A 16,208-nucleotide genomic window follows, 5' to 3' on the forward strand; every position below is an offset into this window, starting at 1 on the left:
TATTGCAATAATGACTGATCTGATAGTTATATCTACTTTAACTCAAGATTATTTTTTTAAAGGCAAAAAAATCTGAATTTTCAGAAGTGTTTACCTTGCTGAAGCCAAGAACAGAAAAATTAAATGATACACATAAAAATGAAACAAATCTTAGAATAGCGTAATGCACTATAAAACTAAAAATTTGTACAAAAAAAAACACACATTAGCATGTGTTTCAATAGAAATAATCAACATGAAAAACCATCAAAAACAACACGTAACAGGAATGTGTGCAGAAAAATTGTATTTTGTGGCAGATCAAGCCCACAAGGGCATCTATGTAGAGAAAAACTCGCAGGAGTAGATGTATGACACCTTTCCCATTTTTTGCAGAAACCTACACACCTTTGGAGATGTCTGCCACAGATGTGGGCAAAACATCAGAAATTGAATTTCTCAGACCATGGCTTAACAACCCGGAAACTGTAAATTCAATATGAACTATGTGTTTTAGTTTTTTCTTTAAAAATGACTATAAAAACAGTGCTGTAAATTAATCAGGAATATGAGCCAATTTTGTTTTAAATACTGGTGGAAAAATAGTGATGATAGATCTCGTGTTAATACAAAATCAGTTATTACCTCGCAAAAGTGCAGAATCTTTTGGCACATTAGAGAGTTGTCTTACCACCATGAGCTATTATGTACAGTTATAATTTTTCAGGTTACACAATATACTATAGAAAATAATGTTAAAAACCAGAGACAATCCTAATATCTTACATGTCATAATGTGTTCAACTGCTCTATCAAAAACATCATTAAGATCATTCAGCTCTGTTTCATGGCCTGAGGAGGAAAAAAGGTTCCATGAGGAAATTAAATGAAAAACACAAGCACAGTTTTTTCAAACATGCAAATTTTTAATGCACAGTGAAAATAGACATACTGATATCCCACTTGATGCGTCGTCTTAAATAATCTAGATAGCCAAGCCAGATTTCCCTGTACTCCTCGCCATTTGAGAATCCTGAAGACAGAGCTTTCTCATACACACCTGAAATTCCCACATTGGACCTTCAAACATATTCAGCAGAAACAAACAGCATTACAAGCATAATTGCATTTATCGTGCAAAATAAAGTGAAAATATTGTAAAAATTGATATTTCATGAATGAAAAATTTTATGGGGACAAAAGTGGGTTACATTAAGCATTAAATATAGCTACATTTGCTACTCGATTCTAGGAACCAACACGTTCTATGAAGTAGTCCTCTGGTCCCAAAAAATGTTATTTCTCTGAACACCTTTTCCTCACTTACAAACAGAAACGAAGATATATCTCTCGTATAAACCACACATAATTTTACCATAAGAGATCAAAACACATTTTAAACACTCGGTATAAAATTTCCTTTGCCAGTTAAACAATGTTCCTGAAATGTGGTTTTTTTTGCAGTGTTTCAAAGTGATCTTATAAGAACAGGCCTGCCAAACCTTTGGAAGGTAAAACCCTGTAACTTTCTTATGAAAAAATCCTGCAATTTAGTTAAAATCCTAGCAATGTTCTTTTGTATGCCAAATTTCTTTTTTTTTGGACATAATAAGAACCAACTTAAATGATATATAAAGTCACCATATATTACCCATATTTTACAGGACATTTCCATATTTTTCATGACATTTCCCATATTTTTCGTCATCATTTGCTATCCAACTATTTTCTACGGGAATTCTCATTTTTTTCAACTATGCTTCCTTGAATGATACTTATTGGACATTTTCATTATGCTAAACATTTTTTTTTTTGTAAAATCATTCTAATTAACAGCCCCCAATTTTCCTTCTAACAGCAAAAATGAATTTTGTCCACAACCAGAGGTGTCCTGTATTTTGCAGAATATAGATCCTGATTTTCTATAATTTTTGCTATCAAATATAGCCGGTATAGTAACACCTATTGAATTATCTACCAGTTGTCTTACGATCAAACACAAAAAAAAACCAACACTTCCAATGTGAATGGGCGGCTGTGTTTGTTAATGTTCACAGATTTAGATGGCTTTGACCAACATACAGGGTGCCATTCAGGTGATATGATGTAACAAGAGCTTTTTATTCTAGCACTGTTTCTAAGGAAAAGAAACAGTGTTAGCTGTAAAAAGCAAACACACACACACACACACAATGTATCTTTCCTTCATTTTTCAAGTTTTTATTTTTATCATGTTGATGACAATAATTGAAATCCGGCAATACAAATTCATAATATCCAGAAGCCTTGTGAACATAGTAAAATCTGGCACTGTCGGGCTGAATCCAAAAATTGGCAGGTCTGTAAGAGAATTTTTCCAGGTCCACCAAAAGCAACACTCTTGGTTCTTTTTTTTTTCATAATCCTAACATAAATTTAATTCTAAAACATAGTTGTGCCATAATTTTTATTTGCAAATGGGTTGGTTTACTTTTGCTTTTATTTCTCAATAGGTGAGAGCATAATAAATACAACCTCTGACAATAAAGTTCGGTGAATAGTCCTGTAACTTTAACATAGATGAAATGTTAACGAAAGTTACCTTATTGTCCTTCGAAATAGTCACCTCCCATTACTATGCACCACTGAGATCTCCTATACATGTTTTGGAAACTTTGCAAGAAGTCTTCTTTTGGGATGGAGTTCAAAAGACTCGTCTCGTTTCGTTGGATGTCAGGAATATCGTCAAATCTCTTTCCTTTCAAAGCGAGTTTGAGTAGTGGGAATAGGAAGAAGTCTGGAGGATTGAGATCTGGCGAGTATGGTGGATGTTCAATTTGCACCACCCCCTTTTTTGCCAGGAACTGTTTGACGATATTGGCTGTGTGAGGGCGAACATTGTCGTGAACAAGAAACCATGAACCTTGTTGTGGTAATGAGGTCATAACCCTGCGTAGATGTTTCATGAAACGGGTCAAAATTTCAATGTTCCTTGCAGCATTCATCGTCGTTCCCTCAGGTAGAAATTCCTTGTGGATTTTCCTGTTTTCAGTTAAGAACCAATGCACTAAACAAGCACTTTGTAAAACAAGTCTTTTACGGAACAGAAACGACGCTCAACTGAACAACGGTGGCGGCAGATGGTCAACACCTGCCACTACGCACGTGCAGAGTTTTGCTTCGCCAGTGTTACCAGATCAGCCGTTCTGACTTCATTCACCGAACTTTATTGTCAGAGGTTGTATTTCTTATTCAACACTATTTACTGCCGCACAAAATGGAATAATATACTGGTGAAAACATTGTACTTAGATGCACAAAGGACTAGTTAAAAGTATTGTGCATGCATGATTTATTGTTCTTCTTGACAGTTAAACAGCCCTAACTTTTGAAACATGCTTTCGACATATAATAAACTATTCACATTTTTCATTCTGAAAAACAAATTTGAAATGAGATCTAATTTTTTCTGATTTCCACATCACTTCAGGTTAGAATTATAATTGACTGCACATAGAACCAGACTACCAAAAAATTTTCAAACAATGAATATGATGATTGTTCATAAATTCAAAAAAATAAGAATGAAATAAATCCTAATATTTAATTGCTGCCAAAAATGAAAAATTTAATCTATTAGCATTTAATCGCTCAAAAAATTTCATTTTTGTTTTTTTCAGTCATTCTGCATATATTGTAATATGCATTTATTTAAGTGAAAAATAGTTTAAAACATATTCACTATCTGAAATCAAGTTGCAGTTCTCTAATTTTTCAAGAAGTTGCATCAATTTTTTTAAAATTTAATTTTTGTTACAATTGGACCTGCTTATAACAGTCTAAAAAACAGCTAAAATATTTGTTATACATGAACTTTGTTACATCCATACACAGATAAGCAATACAAAAATTCACAAGAAATTGAAAAATTAGTTATATGTGAACATTTGTAATATCAGTGTTCATTATAAGTAGGGCTAGGATTTTTATTACCTAAAAACAGACAGATTATGCTCCACAAAAAATGCATTGATGCCCTAAAAAGACTAAAAACATGCCATAAAAACCTAAAATATGCTCTTATAATATAGGCTGACCATATTTCCACAAGGAAATTACAGGAAATCACCAATCAGTGCTAAAAATAATGCCCATACAAATAAAATTGCCAATAATTGCTAAAATAGCCAGTCATTGCCAAAAACGATGTCAAAAAAGTAAGTAAAATTTTCAAACATTGATAAAATTGTCAATCGCCGGAAATGAAGCTAAGGGAAGAGAGGGCTCGAGGAAAAACCCTCTTCATTGTTATGCTGAAATATGCAAAATAATGCTCCAAAATATGCCTTAAATTCCAGAGATCATGAAAAATAACCTAGAATTACTGAAAATCATGAAAAAATGCTATCGCGTAAAAATAGTGAAATATGCAAAGGCATAGAAATCCTTGCCTTAATTATAAGCGAGTCTGGCTGTATTTAAACAACATCATGTTAATTTAGAGAGATAGATGGCTTTCTCTCAGTCCAAGATATCAAGGAAAAATTTAATTTCTGGATATTATGCTGAGGTGAACTCGGAAAGAAAAGTCATAAGAGAGGCTACTAATGTCTCTACTTCAGTGCCTCACGCCACAGTGTGTGAAATAAGGAAGGCAGGCGTGTCTCTAGTGGTGTAGATGGTAGCATGCTTGCTCGGTATGCAAGAGGACCTGGGTTCGAGTCCCAGTGGAGACAAGATGACTTTTCTTTCAGAGTTCACCTCAGCATAATATCCAGAAAATAAAATGTTTCCTTGATATCATGTTAATTGTTTACAGATGATGATAGGAAAAATCAGCCTCAGAAAAATCGAAAAAAATGATTGGTTGATTTATTTATTTTGTCCATTATTCCATTATTTTTTTTAATAGCACTAACATGCAATTTTATTTCTACAATATTTATACACACACACACACACATGGATATTTCCCTATTTTTATATTTATTGAAAAAAAATCTACTGATTTTGTGATTTTCTAATCAAGACAGGACAGAAGTACAAGGGTTAAAAAAAATCAAAATGTTAAATTGAATCAAACAATTAAACCTTTTATGATGTCATGAGGTTGAGAATGACGTTCCAACGCCATCGTATAATTTTTCCAGCAAACAACTGACCATGGGCAGTTCCTTATTGCTCTTTCATAAGCAGGTAAAACAGCATTTTCAGCTTTGATCACAGAATCCTAGAATATTTTTCATATAAATCATTAATAGATGTGCGAGGTTAAAAATTCTACATGATTAGACGAAATATTTTAAAAAAGAACAAATAATAAAATAAGATTCATGAAAAATACCAAAAGGAAATCATACTAAGTATTTTGTATATTCAATCCAAAGATCAGGAACAAGACAATTTTCTAGCAGAGCTCTCTCATATAAATTCTGCACCCTGACAGGATCGCCATGCTCTTTCTCAAATTGGATGTATTTCTTGTATTCATCCAAGTGTGGGGCTTCTGAGGAAAACTATGTAAGAAAATAAATTTATGAATAATGTAATAAAATAGGGGAAGTATGTTTTATGGAAATTCACTAGAGCAGCAAAAAAGTGGCACTGGCATAATAACACTTACTGATTTGTTGAAAATTAGAATGAATAAGAAAGAAAAGAGCTTGCCTGAATTTTTACAGCACACCTTTATTATTATTCTAATTTTTGAGGGGAATCATTGTAATTTTGGGAGAATCATTTAAAACTCAAACCTAACATTTTATGAAGATCATTATAATTGGCTGATTTGAACCTTGTCTGTTTTTTTGCATTTTAGGATTCTTTCTGTTTCACAAACTACGTTCAGATAAAGAAGAGATTTTTTTTTGGATATTATGCTGAGGTGAACTCAGAAGTAAAGTCTACTGATCTCAACTGGGAATTGAACTCAGGTTCTCTTGCAAACCGGGCAAGCATGCCATTCCTTTCTTATTTACACACTGTGCTGAAGTAGAGGTTCAGTAGCTTCCCTTAACTTCAGCAAATGGCCCCCAGGTGGCAGCAGTAGCATATTTGCAAGAGAACCTGGGTTCAATTCCTGGTGGCAAACCAGTAGATTTTTCTTTTTGAGTTCATCTCAGCATAATATCCAGAAAAAAAGTTTCCTTTGTACATTGGGCTGAAATAAAAAATAATTTCATTCTTGCTATGTTCAGATACAGGGTGGTCAGAAAATAACTTTGCTGATATACAAGCCCCTAGCGGCTGCAAAAATCAACTAATGCTAATGAAGTTTGAAATATAGCTGTTTCAGAATATGCGTTCAAGAGTGAGATGAGAAAAAAACCCTATCTCTTACGGTTACAGCAATAAAATTTCAAAAAATTCAAACAGCAGCAATCACTTTTATGCACTGCGAATGGATCAGCACAATAAATAACCATGAATAATGTTGAAATGGTGCCTATAGCACCATAAACACTGGCGCAAGACACAGACAAATAAAGACGACCTTATCAAGGGGTTAGTGCACTAACCGCTTGGCCTGGAACTTCTAGATCTGACTGACCAAGCAGTTAGTACACCAAACCTCAGGTGAGATCTTTCTTTGCCAGTGTCCTGCTCCGGTGTTTATGGTGCTACACGTAATGTTTCAACACAACATAAGGTTTTTACAAAACTGAAAATTTTGCAATGAATAAAAGTAGTGTGTGTTATTATTTAAAATTTCTAGAAATTTTCTTGCTGTAACTGCAACAGCTAAATTTTTGTTTCTCATCTCATTCTTGAGAGCATACTCTGAAACACCATATTTCCTACTATTTCATTTGTATTAGTTGATTTTTGTAGCTGCTAGGGGCACGTATATCAACAAGGTTATTTCATGACAACTCTGTAGTTAGAACTTTATGTTTGCATTTGCTGCTGCGAATCTTCGTTTATTAGAAATATAGGAAAAAAAGACAGCACACCATAGCGATATGCATTTACAATACATACAATGCAGGTATGAAAGGCAAATGACTCGGGTGGTTCCAAAAATAGAGAGAAATTGCATGATTATTGTTATTTGCCATCATAAAAAAATACTCCTATTTGTATGCAATTTTTTTCCATTGTGAACCAGATGTGAGAATCACATCATTTTTTTTTGCATAATAATTGATTAAGGATTACGCTCCTCAGATAAAAAAGCCATTTTTATCATATTCAAGTAACTCATGACATAAAATTATATTTTTGATTTTCTCATACAGCTTACCACTTCATCTTCAAATGGAGTTATTTGTTCTAGCTTTCTGCATGCCTTCTGATGCTGCCGATCAATAGCTCCATCAACTTGTTCAGGAAACATTTCCTGAAATTCTTTATAAGTCCTTTCCATGTCTATGAAAAATACACGAAGGAAAATTAACAAATGCAGATTCCCATATCTTAAAATTTCTTCATTACAGTCAAGATATGATACAAAACTCAATTAATATGAACCAGACAAGCTACAATTGCAGAAAATTCACGAATACAAAATTATCTTGAGTTAGAAGTCTCTCAATTTGTTAATTATCCAAGTTACAAGCAAAAATTTTTTGCTAAAAATACTTTAACTTGGAAAGATGAGAATATTCAATTTTTTAATTAAAATTTATGAAAAAGTCATTGGACAAATGTTGGATACTGGATTTTTCTATTAAGCAAAACAATAGATACTGTTATCCACAACTGAGAGTTCCACAGTGATGGCCTTAAAACTAGAACTAGCAGAGTTTCCATACCCCTAGAACTACCGGAGTGATCTTTTTGACAGTTATTGAAAAAATAAATGTTACAGCTGCAAATACAAATTTATTCTGAATTAAAACAAGAGTTATAAGAACTAGAGTTGCCTGTCTTGAAATATTGACATTTCAAATTTTGAAAAATGAGTTGCAAATGGTGATCAGAGTTTGAATGACTGCACGGTTCAAATGATTAGCATTAAGCAGCATTTACTACATTTATTTAAAAAAAATACCTAGATATGTCAATGTTACAGTTTACAATGAAATTGAAATTAAAGACATTGAAATTTTGAAATTTTTCACACGTTCATTGTGGAACATGTTTGTTTACATGGTGGACTGATACCACAGTGAATGTGTTAAGCAGGTTTCAATACTTACGTAATAAAGGGATAGATAACTGTCTTTTATACAGGTTGTATAACCTCTTCCTCTGTTCTTTCAATTTTGAGTCACGAACTTCCTCTGGATCCTCAGTAGCACACTGAATAAAATACATTATTCAATAGTTAATTGCATAGGTCATACATGATTAAAAATACATTGTAAGTCCCAGTCTGAAAAACATCAAAGCATATTTAAAAGGTTGATGCATTGGTATTTGCTTGTCCTGTCACTGTCATAACATCCTTTAAACTTGAAATTTTATATAAAGATAGCGTTTAGGATAAAAGCAAGGAAAAAGATTTTGAATGTAAAAATAAAGTATAGAATCATAAATATGGAAAAATATGGGATATCATCAAAGAAAATGCCAAATGACAGCAAAATTGACAACCACAGCTGAATAAACTCAGGAAATAAAGAACTATTGCATATTTGGAGTGAATGAAAACAGTTCTCTGACTTATCAAAAATTTGCATAGTAACGTAACTTTTTCCCTGACTTTCCCTACTAAACCCCATACATATACCTTGTCTATATTCCTCTATGGAACCTCTAACGAATTGGTACATGTTGGAATGTGCATGTACGTGCAGTGAAACCTGATGTCAAGAGTGTTTCTGTGTAATGCTTGTTATGTGTAGTGCTGCCATCTGCCACCATTTTTTTCTAACTATGAGTAAAGTGTAACAACTGAATAATTGTATCAGAACAGAATTGAACAACAGAGGCCTGTTGCTCTCTGTTTCGAGACTTTTCAATAGGGATATCGGCTCGCATTTGCGCCTCAAATTTGGGAACCACAGGAAACCAAAAAAATTTAGATGGGTGTCAGACTGAATCGAACACAAAATCTCCGGTATGTGAGTCTCGTTATATAACCATTACTCCAACGGTTGATGTTCCTGACTTTCCTTGATAGTTTTTCATTTCCCTGACTTTCCAGGTCGATGAGAATCCTGTAAAATGAGCACTAGACTTGGCACTGTAGAGATCATAGATACTTCAAGTATACTTTTATGAGTAAAGAATCTCAAAACGTGGCTCCATTTCTTTACACAAAATATTTTTTATAGGATTAGTTTTCTTGTATGCTACAAACAAATATTTTTAGAACATTTTCAGAATTATTTCTGAATAGTTGAGATGTGCTTCAATCGATATCTGAATGTTTTCTATCATGTTCACTGTCAATTTTTCAGAAACTGTTTTTCAAAACTAGAGATATAAAATACTCAAGAATAATCTTTAGGAGAATATTCTCATCGAGGAGAATATTCCAGAGAATATTGGGTAGTATAACTCTGGAAGGTATACTATTATAAATGACTTGAAAATATTCTCCTCTTATTTATCCTTGAAAATATTCTTTGGAAGGACCATTTTTACAAATTACTGGGGAATGTTCTTATCGAAAATAATAAGAATTATTCTGAAGTTATTTATAATAGTTCCTTCCAGAGAATATTCTCAAATATTCTCCTCAATGAGGATATTCTTTAGTTATTTACAATAGTAGTCCTTCCAGGTAGAATTCTCAAGAATATTTGTAATAACATGCATTATAAGAAATAATCTCTATAAATAACTTGAGAATAGTTCTTACTATTTTCGATAAGAATATTCTCTAGTAATTTAATTCTTCCTTTGTCAATCAACTTTGAGTTTTACTCTTTGCTTTGAACTAATTTCTGAAAATTTATCTAATTTTAAATAATTTTTAAAGGTTTTAATTTTAAAGTTTTCATACAACCAAACTTTTAAAACCTCTCATTATGACCACTAAAATTTGTCATAGGGGAGTGATTATACCGAAAATTGTTTTGTTGTAAATGTTTCAGGCAATGAAAACTGATTTATATTTCATAATATAAACAAAATTAGTAAAAAAATTTAAATTATTTAAAAAAAAAAAGAATATTCTAGATTATTCTTCATTCATTCATTCATTCATTCAGATTATTCTCCAATTTTCACATCCTCTATTCAAAACAAAAATGTTACTTGTTTGATACAAGCCTCATTAAATTAAGATCATGGTTTTTAAAAATGTAAGTGCCACAATGGATATTCCAAAAAATATAGGCTGTCATATTTTTATCGAAATGACAGAGAATGGCTTTCAATGCAAGTTGATAATTTTTTTAATTTTTCAATAACAAATTTTTATTCCTTGTAAAATTTTTCGTAAATTCCTTAATAAATTCATGAATGTGTACAGCGATACCTCTGATAACAAAGATAATTAATTTCAGATTCATTAATTTACACTCGTAAGCTGCTTCTTCTTACCAGGCAGGGACCTGGCTCTGTCCCGCTAGGGATATTAGCCATTTACTCGGCTGAGTTGGTCCGTGCTGGAGAGTGCTCCGACCAGGAAGCCCTCAAGATACACTCGAAGGCCACCCGGTCTGGCACATCCAGTCCTCTTTCCTCTTTTTATCCATGATGAGGGCACTATCCAGTCCCCCCCCCCCCATCAAGCAGCTTAGCATTAGTGGTTCGAGCCCCACCGTCACCACAGTGGTGGTCGGCTGAAGTTGGTTTTCTGTGGTTCCCAACTTCAAGGCGCAAATGTGAGCCAATCTCCCCGTTAAAAAGTCTCGCCACAAAGAGCAACAGTCCTACAAACAGTACAAATATTCAGTCATTACACTTCACTTCTGAGATATAGATGACAGCACTAACAAATCATACACAACACTAGATACGCACTCAGACTGTTAGGTACACATACTTACACTTCCGGCACAACTCACTAGGTACTAAATTGCCCATGGCGATAGATCTGAGTAGTGCTCGGCTAAAAAAAAAAGCTTAGCATTAGTGGTATCCCTTTGGGCAGCTCGTTTCGACCTGATTTGATGCAATTCTGTCATCTGGCTCCTTACCAAGCTGTGGTTCCCTATGTTGCACATGCACACCACCCAGCGAAGCCCTACCTCTCCAGAATTTCTTCATCATCAAATATCATATTTAACAATTATTTATAAAAATACACTCGTAAGCTGAAATGTGAGAGAGATTTCCCATAGGTTTCTATGAAAAATTGTTTTAGGCACGGCCTAAAATTTGAAGATAAGTTTTTTTAAAGCACTATAAAAAATAAATAAAGAATGACCAAAGGCAACAATAACTTCAAAATTGGATAAATGAGAATTTACAGGAAAATGAGATACTAAAAATATTATTAGGGTTAGATATTAGAAGGGATTATTTTCCAGTAAGAGTCCCCATCTATTTACGATTTGATCAGCTTATTTCTGTGTGCATGCAGGTGGAAAAGATAAGCTCTTAGAAAGTCCAGACTGTTCAGTTTGATGCTAAGTCTTGCACAGAGAGAGCGTGTGCACTGAAAACATTCACATCTATGCTTTTTTTTTCAATGCATATTTTCTTAGCTTAATCTCTCATTTTATATGAAATAATTCAAAAACTGTCTGAAAAATATACAGAGGTATATATATGAAAAAGAATTCCAATGTTGATATGAATAAGTTTGGGTTTGAGTCACAGTATGATGATGATTGGTGCAAAAATATTAGCTCACAACGTGGCCGTGGTAGGTTAGTTCGCTCACCTATACCAACGAAAATATTCCTTAGTCTAGGTATCACTCTACTTATTTCTGTGAGTGTGAAAAATTTAATATTTTTAGTAGGAATATTTTTACTTTGATGAAAACAATAAAGTTGAAATTGTTATTACAGTCTACGCTCAATTTCATGAACTAGACTTCTGGTTCCAAAAAATATACAATCTTTCAAAACATATTTCTCATGTATGAATTTTCGAAATTTTTAGAACTAATTATTTAAGCCCATATGGGTTTGTAAAAACGAGCATTGACACTGTATCATTTATTCACCACATTTATCAATGTACAGAAATTTGATAAAAATTTCAAAACATATTTTATAAACCTCTCTCATAACAATTATCGTAATGTTTTATATAATATTCATTACAAAATAATATTAATTATTTTGAGTACTATATTTTAACATGTATGCAGAGCTCCCTGATTTTTTGTGCTTGAAATTTGGAGAAAAGTGTTTTTATCACAAAGATATTTTTTATAACATGCATTATGGGCATCTTTTTCTCAGCCACCTCACTGGGCATTTTGCCTGTTGTGGCATTGTATTTGTATTTTAAGATAAATAAAAAAATGTATTTTTGTTTTTTATATCATAAAAACCATCAAATTCCTTATCACTTTCATCTGATATATCATGATCAGCAACAACAATTGGTTCATTATCATAATCTGAGCCATTCTCATTGTAAATTGCAAGGAATTGAGTATAATTTGTTAATATCTATAATACTATCCATGTATAAGAAACAACCTATTATTGGAACACAATTTTTTGCAAAAAAGGGGTTTCTTATACATGTTAAAACACAGCATATATTATTTTTGAACATGAATATCAATATTTGAATAAAATCAAAAAATTCACCTCAATTGTGCTCAGTATCGCTAACTCAAATTCCCGATAAGCATCCCATATCAATGATCCTTCCGTGACATGAATTCCCACAGAAGACAGAGCTTTCTCAAACGTCGCCCGCACACTTTCGCTGCTGAGTTCAGATCCCATCTGGCCAATCATGAATTGAACGTATTCCAGCCACACCGAGACAGCTACAAAATTTAAAAACAGAGAAGTAAATAAAATATATAAACCAAAAGCACAACCATGCCAATGCAAGCAAATAAATAAAAATAAGAGATTTTTTGAAAATAGCAGATTATACTACTAGGTTCAAAAAGTTCAGAGAGGCTTATTTTATTGTGGAAGAATGAATGCAGATAGAACCTGTTTACTTGTTGTTTCCTTCAAAGTAACTACCCTGTGCAATTTTGCCATATAGTTCATACAAAGATGTAAATGTTGATTGCAAGCCTTTTTTTTTGTCACACTCTCCAGTGCCTTCATCGCTACTTGCTGAACTTCATCGGAACCTGAGAATTGTTGCCCCTAAAGCAAACTCTTTGTTCAAGGAAAAGGGAAAAAGTCACATGGGGCAATATCAGGAGAATAAGCTGGTTGTGGAAGTGTTGGAATGTGATGTTTTGACAGGAAATCTGACACGAGGAGAAATCTGTGAGCGAGCTCATTGCCATGATGGAGCACCCATGACTTGGCTTTTCAAAGATTTGGTTGCTTGAGGGTAACAGAATCATGCAGACATTTAAGGACTCACAGGTATCTCCTGGTGTCATATTTTTTACCTGTCAAAACATCAAATTCCAATAGTTTTACAACCTATTTATTCCCCCTGATCTTGTTCATTATTATTAAACTTATCCTTATTTAACTTACTCCCCAGGTGACTTTTTCTTTTTTCCTCAGACAAACAACAAAGAATTTGCTTAAGGGGCAACGATTCTCAGGTTCCGAAAAAGTGCAGTGAGTAGCGATGAATGCATTGAAGGGTGTGACAAAAAAGGCTTGCAATCTGCATTCACATCTTTGTATGAACAATGGCAAAAATGCATAATTGCACAGGGTAGTTACTTCAAAGGAACCACCAAATAAACCAGTTTGATCTGTATTCATTCTTCCATAATAAAATAAGTCTCAGAACTTTATGAACACAGTAGTACAATAATTTACAGTTAAATATTTTTTTTTCCATCAGTACAATGGAACTTGATTAATATGAATTTTTGACACACATTCCTATCGAGTTTTTATTTCATTTGATGTAGGAGAAAAATTACTTGCTTCCATTCTGTTTCCTCCCCAACTCCAAATTTTTTTGGATAGCGCCTAATTCAAAATTGATTAAAAAACCCAAAGAATAACAATTTTGGTAAGAGTAAACATGAATAGTTTGGAAAAATACCACAAGATATGGCAGTCTTTGCTCTATTGTCTAACAATAAATTCTTAAAAACCAATAAAGGTTCCAAAAATCTGACGCTATCATTTTTTTCTGCTGAGCAATACATGGAGAAATTTTAGGCTAGTCCTGACCGGGGGGGGGGGGGGACAATTAGATTAAATAGTTGAGTTTTTATTTAATGAAGTTTAATTACTCTTTCTCTCTTAAATGGTAGCTTGTGTGGTGTATATTACTACCATATAGCAAAATTTTGTCAGAACTTGAATGAACACATTGAATCGTGTACTTTTCCGCTCCACCAAAAGAGAGATGTATATTCTTCTCTTTTCTACTTTTCAAAAAGATTTTATTCACAAAATTATATGAAATAGAAAGGTATAAACAAGATCAAACATTATAAATTTTCCTTAAAGGAAATTTTCTTTTAAAGGCTGGAATCAGTGACTATATTCAAAATTGTGAGTTTTCCACTTCCAGGGAATCAAAAGTTAATTAAAGAGAAAAAGGAAAAAAAAAGAAAACAAAACCATACATGTGTAATCCTTAACCGCCCGTTCACATAGAGCTATTATTGCCTTTCTGTCATCATCGCTCGAGGCCAACTTCTCTTCATCCGTAAGCCAATCCATCCATAACTCTGCAATTGAAAGAAAAACTTAATCAGTCATGAATAAATGATTTAATGCCAGAACTCTGCCACCAAAATTACCTGTTGCTGAGTTATTTTCCAGCACAGTTTCATGGCAGAGTGGAGACCAATTTCAAACGCGTTGTTTGAAAAAAAAAGTTCATAAACTTTTCCATTAAATTAAGGAAATTCATTCAAATCTATCAATTGAATCTGGGAACAGACACAATAGTTCAAATGAGGTCCTGTCTGGGCTATTGTTACTGATATTATAATTTATTTCGCAGGAAAAAAATTTAACCCCTCCCCAGTCAGAAAAAAATTATGTCTCCCCCCTCCCCAAAGAAAAACAAAATCCTGCATATGCCTATGATCTATACCAGGGCTGGACAAATCGCAAAAAATTCTAGGTGGCAAAACAATTTTTTAGGCACCAAAAATTTATTTTTACTCAAAGAAAAAGATCCAAAATAATGCTTCTTTTGACTTTTTCAGAGCATAGGACCCTCTTTCATGTTGGCAGATAGGCTGCTGTAAATTCCCAATATTTGGGCTGCTCTCAGACAGCAATTTAGTAACTACGCAAAGAAAATTTTAGGAACTGATATCAATTTTTTAGTTGACCTGGAGCCTGGGATTTGTCCAGCCCTGGCCTTGTACCATATAATTTTATCCTTAAATCAAGGTTTGACTGTATTTGTCATAATCTCAACCCCAATTTAAGAAGAAAAAATTGTTGGTTTCATGCAGATAATGAAATCAGGGTTCCATTGTTTACAGTTTGAGTTACTGTTAGTTCAACTGATTGCGCTGGCCTATATTAGATAGTATATAGAAAAATGACTGTACAGGCCTATACAAGGTTTGATCAAAAAGTATCTGATAATAGTTTTTCATGCGTAAACCAATAAGTTAGGGAGGTGTGGTTTGGTGCATGTATGTAGGCAATTCTAGTGCACATGCTTGAATGTACACATCTGTTTGCAGAAGCTGCCAGTTTCCGCAGACTGCTGATGAATAAGGAAGTGTAGGTGAGCAGCATCACATTTTTCGTTTCTGACAAAATGGCAGGATAAACTTGAGAGAACACGACTGCATTAAATTTTGTGTGAAGCTTGGAGTTCCCAATTGGAAACAATCCACAAGTTTCAATAGACCTTTGGAAATGAAGAAATGGACACCACACAGATAAAAGTAGTACAACTTCAAAGCATGTTCTGGTAGGTCCTCAACATTCAGAAATGAGATAGTCATTGACAAAGTAAGAACTCTGGTGATGCAGGATCATCAAATCATGATCAGAGAACTTGCAGACGAGGAGAGCATTAGCATTGGATCTATTCATTTCATTTTGACTGACGATTTGGTTTTCAAGAGATGCATTTTCAAAGTCATGCTAACCGTCTTCTTTGACTCCAGTGGAGTGGTTCACCATGAACCGCATGGTACAATCATCACCAAGGAGTACCACCAAGAGGCTTTGTGTTGCAATTGACAGCTCCACCACGATTAATGCAGAAGTGTTGTTCAATGTAACGCTACAAACTTGCGGCAGGTGAAAATGAACCACCCCATTTAAAAGAATTGCTCTTAAATTTGTTTTCATCATTAATTGAAT

At 33.5% G+C, this 16,208-nt stretch overlaps 1 protein-coding gene and 1 non-coding gene across 2 annotated transcripts in view; one reads left to right on the forward strand and one right to left on the reverse strand.

Moving 5' to 3' along the window:
* Window positions 1–16,208, reverse strand: part of LOC149077660 (spliceosome associated factor 3, U4/U6 recycling protein-like) — a 48,152-nt gene that overhangs the window by 20,149 nt on the left and 11,795 nt on the right. The window contains exons 3-10 of the mRNA XM_089245225.1: window positions 14,495–14,599; window positions 12,570–12,754; window positions 8,100–8,202; window positions 7,202–7,326; window positions 5,319–5,474; window positions 5,050–5,188; window positions 932–1,039; window positions 766–831 (exon numbers count right to left, since the gene is read on the reverse strand). Coding sequence (XP_089101351.1) covers window positions 766–831; window positions 932–1,039; window positions 5,050–5,188; window positions 5,319–5,474; window positions 7,202–7,326; window positions 8,100–8,202; window positions 12,570–12,754; window positions 14,495–14,599 — 987 coding nt within the window. The remainder of the gene's footprint in view (window positions 1–765; window positions 832–931; window positions 1,040–5,049; window positions 5,189–5,318; window positions 5,475–7,201; window positions 7,327–8,099; window positions 8,203–12,569; window positions 12,755–14,494; window positions 14,600–16,208) is intronic.
* Window positions 4,621–4,694, forward strand: TRNAT-GGU (transfer RNA threonine (anticodon GGU)). Its single transcript has one exon. It is a non-coding gene; the product is annotated as a tRNA-Thr (tRNA).

The sequence above is a fragment of the Pholcus phalangioides genome, unplaced genomic scaffold (genome assembly GCF_987345545.1).
Source record: "Pholcus phalangioides strain wild (caught in Gottingen) unplaced genomic scaffold, Ppha-v1.0 ptg000015l_1, whole genome shotgun sequence".
Taxonomy (NCBI): domain Eukaryota; kingdom Metazoa; phylum Arthropoda; class Arachnida; order Araneae; family Pholcidae; genus Pholcus; species Pholcus phalangioides.